The 6,309-nt window shown below is 43.9% G+C and overlaps 2 protein-coding genes across 3 annotated transcripts in view; one reads left to right on the top strand and one right to left on the bottom strand.

The window, feature by feature from the left end:
• Nucleotides 1-1,040, bottom strand: part of cdk20 (cyclin dependent kinase 20) — a gene marked incomplete at its 3' end in the record, with an annotated part of 2,636 nt that extends 1,596 nt beyond the window's left edge. Inside the window, 2 exon segments of one of the 2 annotated variants that reach the window (XM_013999603.1) lie at nt 438-525; nt 788-1,040. In XM_013999603.1, the coding sequence (XP_013855057.1) occupies nt 438-512 (75 nt within the window). 2 annotated transcript variants of the gene reach the window in all.
• A 49-nt stretch (nt 1,041-1,089) lies between these two features.
• uxt (ubiquitously-expressed, prefoldin-like chaperone) lies at nt 1,090-3,537 on the top strand. The gene is made up of 6 exons (XM_013999605.1): nt 1,090-1,340; nt 1,520-1,601; nt 2,109-2,176; nt 2,338-2,445; nt 2,792-2,855; nt 3,203-3,537. The coding sequence occupies exons 1-6, from the start codon at nt 1,255-1,257 to the stop codon at nt 3,263-3,265; spliced, it is 471 nt and encodes a 156-aa protein (XP_013855059.1). The 5' UTR covers nt 1,090-1,254; the 3' UTR covers nt 3,266-3,537.
• The last annotated feature ends 2,772 nt before the right edge of the window (nt 3,538-6,309 follow it).

The following is a 6,309-nucleotide window of genomic DNA, read 5'->3' as shown; positions in this document are numbered from 1 at the left end:
TTAATCCAGCTGCAGGTTATTTTATTTCAGATTAATCCAGCTGCAGATTATTTTAATTCAGATTAATCCAGCTGCAGGTTATTTTACTTCAGATTAATCCAGCTGCAGGTTATTTTACTTCAGATTAATCCAGCTGCAGATTATTTTACTGCAGATTAATCCAGCTGCAGGTTAATTTATATCAGATTAATCCAGCTGCAGGTTATTTTACTTCAGATTAATCCAGCTGCAGATTATTTGACTTCAGATTAATCCAGCTGCAGATTATTTGACTTCAGATTAATCCAGCTGCAGATTATTTGACTTCAGATTAATCCAGCTGCAGATTATTTTACTGCAGATTAATCCAGCTGCAGYTTATTTTACTGCAGATTAATCCAGCTGCAGATTATTTTACTGCAGATTAATCCAGCAGAGGTTAATCGGGCTGCACGGACCTCAGTGTGTTTGGCCTTGAACACGATGCCATGAGCTCCTTCTCCAATCCGACCCAGGATGCTGTACTGCTCCATCCTTCAGTCCAAACTAGAAGTAAAAAAAGAGTTTAAATCTGCTGTTTGACAATAATATTCAAGTATAAAACGTAATATATGAATATTACATCAGTGTATCTGAAGTAAAACTTGAAACACGTGTAAGAGGATATCTGGAGCCCTCAGAAGCTAAATTCCAGCTCTAGAAACCAAACTCCGTTAATAAATGAAGCCGTTCAGGACGTTTCGCGTTTGGGTTCAATAAAACATAAAGTTACTAAACATTTACCAACATAATGATCAAATAAACTTACTTTACTTTAGTTCAGCTGCAAAAACTCCCCAACAAAACAACCTGGTTTAAACGAAAACCCGTTGTTGTTGTTTTGTCAACAAAAGCCGGATGTTAGCTAGCGGCACTCGTGTTGCCATGGTAACGAGCGGCTAAGCTAACTCTGCTAAAAACGTAAAATCCTCCGAAGCGACGCGTCTAAAGTCAAACTGAACATTTGTTGTTGCTGAAACTGAGGACGAAGTGGAGAGGACAGAGGTTCTGTGTTTCTATAAAATTTACACCAAACCCGGAAACACGTGTGAAGTGTTTCCGGAAACACGTGCTGAAGTGTTTCCGGGTTAAAGAGTTGTTTTTCTGGCGTGCTGAAATGCTAATGCTAACGCTAACAGCGGTATTGATTTCATTTCATTAACTTCGGGGATAATTTCAGTGGGTTAATGCTGAACTCTATGTTCAACTAAAGCGGAAGTTGTGTTTGAACTGAGGATGGTTCCGCCGCTTGATTCGAATCTGGACCGGAAAGTTCTCCAATATGAAACATTCATCAGCGATGTTCTGAAGAAAGATCTACAGTAAGAAACGAGTCAGAGCTTAATGTTGTTTCCGTTACAGATGTGTGAACATTAATCATGTTTAATCCAGTTTAATCCTGTTAGATTATCCTCTGGCATCAGTAGAACTGTTTATTGTTTAGTTTAGTTGGTTTGTCTGCAGACTGCATGTTCTTAAAGAACCTGCTGCTGTTTGGCAGGAAGGTTCTGGAGCAGAGGGATCAGGTCTATGAGAAGATCTCTCAGTACCTGCAGCTGAAGAACACCATCCAGAGTCTGCAGGTACTCACCTCACATCATCCAACCTGAAGATCAGGAACACAAWCAAGTTCTGCTCAAAGATTGGATAACAGGACAGATGCATCACTCCCAACAGCTTTCTGTGTCTGCATTATCAACTTCTGATTTCCTTTACAGACGTGCAGTGTTACAGAGTTAATCTGTTCATCCTGAGTATAGATGACACTGTATATTAAAAATAAATTTTCACCATAATTATAGATAAATTGTTTTATTTATTGGACCTGTTACCTGAATATTTAAAATGATTACATCAGGTAATAAGACGTGTCCTTGTAGATCATTAATATAATGATGATGATAATGAGAATGATGATGAAGAAGATGAAGATTATGATAATGAGGATGATGAAGATGAAGATTATTATGATCATGATGTTGAGGAGGAGGAGGATAATGATATAATAATGATGATGATGATGATGAAGATGATGAGGATAATAATAATGATGATGATGATGATGATGATGTCACTGTGTGTTCCTGCAGGAGGCGGAGTCTCAGCAGCTGAAGACAGAGGTGGATCTGGGCTGTAACTTTTTTGTCCAGGCTCAGATGTGAGTTTCTCTCAGCACTGTCACCCACCAATAACCCACTCACTCTGTGTCTGTTAGCAAAATATCTCCTGAACCAGTGGACAGGTTTCAGGTCAACAAGATGGCCGCCACAGCTGACTGACATGTTCCTGGGTTAAACTCGCTCTCTTCCTCTCCGGCAGCGAGGACTCGTCCAGGATCTTCGTGGCTGTCGGCTTCAGCTTCTTTGTGGAGATGACTCACGACGAAGCTCTCCGCTTCATTGACAAGAAGACCAATCAGCTGACGGCGTAGGTTCACTGTCACCATGGCAACAGCGCCATGCACAAGTCACATGACAGGAAGTGTTGACCCAAAGCTACTGGTGGTTTTCCTTCAAAACAAAATGCTCAAAAATGTTTTACTGAACATTTTTGTTATTATTTTGGACAAATGTCTCAAATAAGGGTTTGTAGTTTAAATCCTTTTTAATTAGATAAATTTATCATGATTTATTGAAAACTTTAAAAATATTCGTTACAAACACATTCCAGTTTTAAATAAAGTTCAGGGAGTTTGAAGCTCTGTTAGCTTGATGCTAACAGTGGCTGTAGCTGTGAATGGGAGATGCTAACTGTGCTAACATTTGTTTTGCAGCTTCACGGAGCAGCTCACCAAAGACTCCGCCAAAATAAAAGCCAACATCCGCATGGTTCTGGAGGTTTGTTACTTTTCTTTTGTTAAAAACATCTAATCAGATACAGAATTTTAATCTCTGATCTTTACTGATTACATTTGATTTAGTTTAGTCAGGAGGTGTTTTATTCTGAAAGTCCAGGCAGGAAGTCAGGAACTTGATCTGYTTAAAACAATGATCAGAACCAGGCTGGAAGTCCAGATTCTGTAGTGTTGAGATGTTCTCTGAGGGCGGAGATGGACGTCCTCCTCTTTGGTTCTTCGGCCCATCGTTGTGGACCCACAGAGGACAGTCTGGACCTAGACCAGCTGGTTTACAGAGATGTTCCTCTTTGAGGACCTGAGGATTCTGATTCTCCTCCTCCTCCTCAGGGTCTGCGAGAGCTGCAGGGCCTGAGCGACCTCCCTGAGACCCAAAGAGGGGACGTTTTATGAGCTGATCCTGGTCTGGGTCTCCTGGTCTGGGTCTCCTGGTCTGGTCTGATGAAGCTGCTGCTCCTCGAGGAAGAGGAGGCAGAACTGAGCCGTGGATGTTCTCAGAGAGCTGAAGGACGTCGTGGACAAATGTCCCACGAGATGTCCACTTCCTGTTGACGTGTTGGGTGTCCACTTCATTCAGACCTTCAAAATAAAATGTCACGATGTGTTTATAGTTTAGTTTTCTTCTTGTAAATCTGCTTTAAATAAAGATGCAGTTATAAGAAACACTCTGAAATTCTTTATTGAATTATTAGTTTTTATTTTTCTTATGAGATTTATTTTAACCCTCCTGCTGTCCTAGGGTCAAACCATCCAGGCCTCAGTTTGATGAATGTAGGGCAAAGGTCAAACAGGAGGGACTTATTTTATGTAACTTTAGATATTTTTCTGTTTTTATTTGTGTATTTTCTGCCTTTTACTGTTTACTAATGTAAAACTCTTTTACTTGAAATATTTTATTTTTTCCAGTCATGAATAATTAAATATTTCTTAATAAATTTATATTAATTTAAAAAGTAATTTTTTTGTTTGACCAATGAACATAAAACTATAATTAAATTTTCTCAGAAAAGTTGGCCGGTGTTACAAAGCTCTGAGTTCTTTTTGCATCTTTTTAAATTATAAAAATATTTTCTGTGGACTGAAAAGGTTTTCCTCCCGACTCGAGACTTTTCACAGGTTTGTTGGAACAGAAACACATGAGGACTCGTGTGATCGTCAGCCTCGACCTTCGGCTGACGTGATGAAGATCAGCTGCTCTCGCAGATGCTCGACAACAGGAGCCTGTTTCCACGGCAACCAGGGGCTGAAGAGAGCTGAGAGACTCTTGAAACCAGCAGAAAGATGAGGCAGCTTGAATCACACCACCATTTCTTCTAAACACAAAGTTAGACCATCTAACCTGCACACATTCTGTTAGAAAACTATAGTTAAACATAAAAACATTTTTTATTTCATTCTATCCCTGAGCTGTGCTTTTAATAATAAAAATGTTTAAATGTTTAAAACTCATATAGACAATGTGCAGAATATTCTATGAATGGATGTTTTATTTGATCGTTCAGACCGAACAAATAAATTATCCTAACATGTTGAAAAGGAGCCAGAATAGTGTGCAGAAAATGCTGCATTGACGATATTAAGTTCAGGCTCTTATTTTGAAAGGTCCCACCGGAAGCCCTTCGAGCAGAACTTCCGTTATTTTGACTGGAAGAACAGTGAAGAGGCGTAAACAGGAACAAACTGTGAAAAACTTCTGTGTTCAGCCGCAGGTTCTGGACCCGGTGCGGGTCCACCCGGACGGATCTCGTGGACCACTTTTCCTGCGGTCCGGAGGCGCGCGGCCGGCCCCGGGGAACTCTGCAGCGTGTACCCGCAGCAAGCGGCGCCGTTTGGGACTGACGCAGCGGTGAGGCGGGGGGCAGCAGGCTAGGCTAGGCTAACCGCCGCTGCGCTCACTGGACCTTGAACTTGTTGAAACTTTTTAAAAACCTGCAGCAGCCGGAGCTTTAGACACAAACTGTGAAACTGAAGCAGAAAATACAGATAATTTAACGTTTTTACGGCTTTTTTCTGCGGTTTGAGTAAAGTTCTCCTGGAGGAGCGGACCGTGACGGCYGCTTGTTTTAGCGGCAGTGTTGATCCGCACACGCGGAGCGTCCGAGTCCTGCTGGGTCTGCGGGACACCGAGCCTCTGCCCCGGGCTGGTGCTGCCGGCCGCTGCGGGTCCTGCTGCCGCCGGTGGTGTTAGCATGGAGACAGGAGAGGCTGGCAGCGGCAGCTCGGAGCGGTTACATAACGCCTGCAGGTCGGGAGAGAAGCTGCTGAGCGTCGCCTCCTCCTCCGCCTCCTCTGCCTCGGTTCGGCTGTGACAGTTCTGCACGCAACCAGAACCAGAACCACAACAACAACAACCCGAGGAGGACAGGACAGCAGCATGGACGCGGTGTGAGTTGACACAGGGACAGAAACCGGGACCAAAGATGGAGTCCAACCCGCTCATTAACGGTGAGAACTGCGGGTCATCCCGCCCCTCTGGTTCTGAGAGGTTCTGAGAGGTTCTGAGTGGTTCTGTGCAGTTTGCAGGGCAGCAACAGGTGTGTGTCGCTGCTGCAGCTGCGTCTCACAGCTGTGTGAGTTCTGGTTCTGTTCAGATTGGACCTGCTTCCTGTCAGCAGGTAAACCAGGTGTTGAACCTGTTTGAGTCTCATGAATTACTTGTTGATGGTTTTCTTCTGGGAGGTCCAAATCCAGAACCTGGAGCATCTACAGCTGACACCTGCACACACCTGTGTCAGGTTAATGACACGTCTGCTCAGGTGGGACCTGTGGGTCTGATGGTCCTGCAGACCTGCTGTTTGACTCATCTAAGACTGGGTTCACATGGTTCTGTTCAGACCTGGACCAGATGATGTTTAACTGAACATCAGTTGTGTGGAGCTACCTGAGACACAGGTACAGGTGATGAAGATTCATCCCAACAGGTCAAACTGTAAAACTGAGTTCTTCTGATGAAAACCAAAGATTTTTATCTGCATTTGTTAAAAATTAAAATTATCTTCAAATATTTCTGGTCCTGTAAACAACCAGGTGTCTCACTGCCAGGTGTCTCACTGTCAGGTGTCTCACTGTCAGGTGTCTCACTGTCAGGTGTCTCACTGTCAGGTCACTGCCAGGTGTCTCACTGTCAGGTGTCTCACTGTCAGGTGTCTCACTGTCAGGTGTCTCACTGTCAGGTGTCTCACTGTCAGGTGTGTCATTGTCAGGTCACTGTCAGGTGTCTCACTGCCAGGTCACTGTCAGGTCACTGTCAGGTGCCTCACTGTCAGGTCACTGTCAGGTGCCTCACTTCCAGGTGTCTCACTGCCAGGTCACTGTCAGGTGCCTCACTGCCAGGTGTCTCACTGCCAGGTCACTGTCAGGTCACTGTCAGGTGCCTCACTGCCAGGTGTCTCACTGCCAGGTCACTGTCAGGTGCCTCACTGCCAGGTGTCTCACTG

Source organism: Austrofundulus limnaeus, unplaced genomic scaffold (assembly GCF_001266775.1).
Source record: "Austrofundulus limnaeus strain Quisiro unplaced genomic scaffold, Austrofundulus_limnaeus-1.0 Scaffold2368, whole genome shotgun sequence".
In the NCBI taxonomy this organism is placed as follows: Eukaryota; Metazoa; Chordata; class Actinopteri; order Cyprinodontiformes; family Rivulidae; genus Austrofundulus; species Austrofundulus limnaeus.
This window is presented reverse-complemented; position numbering and strand designations above follow the sequence as displayed.

What these genes read in the sequence shown, in the direction of transcription:
- uxt (XM_013999605.1), top strand. Translation starts at nt 1,255, where the DNA reads ATGGTTCCGCCGCTTGATTCGAATCTGGACCGGAAAGTTCTCCAATAT. An exon ending in GTTCTGAAGAAAGATCTACA is followed by an intron (nt 1,341 to 1,519) that starts GTAAGAAACGAG and finishes GCTGTTTGGCAG; the next exon opens with GAAGGTTCTGGAGCAGAGGG. An exon ending in TTTTTTGTCCAGGCTCAGAT is followed by an intron (nt 2,177 to 2,337) that starts GTGAGTTTCTCT and finishes CCTCTCCGGCAG; the next exon opens with CGAGGACTCGTCCAGGATCT.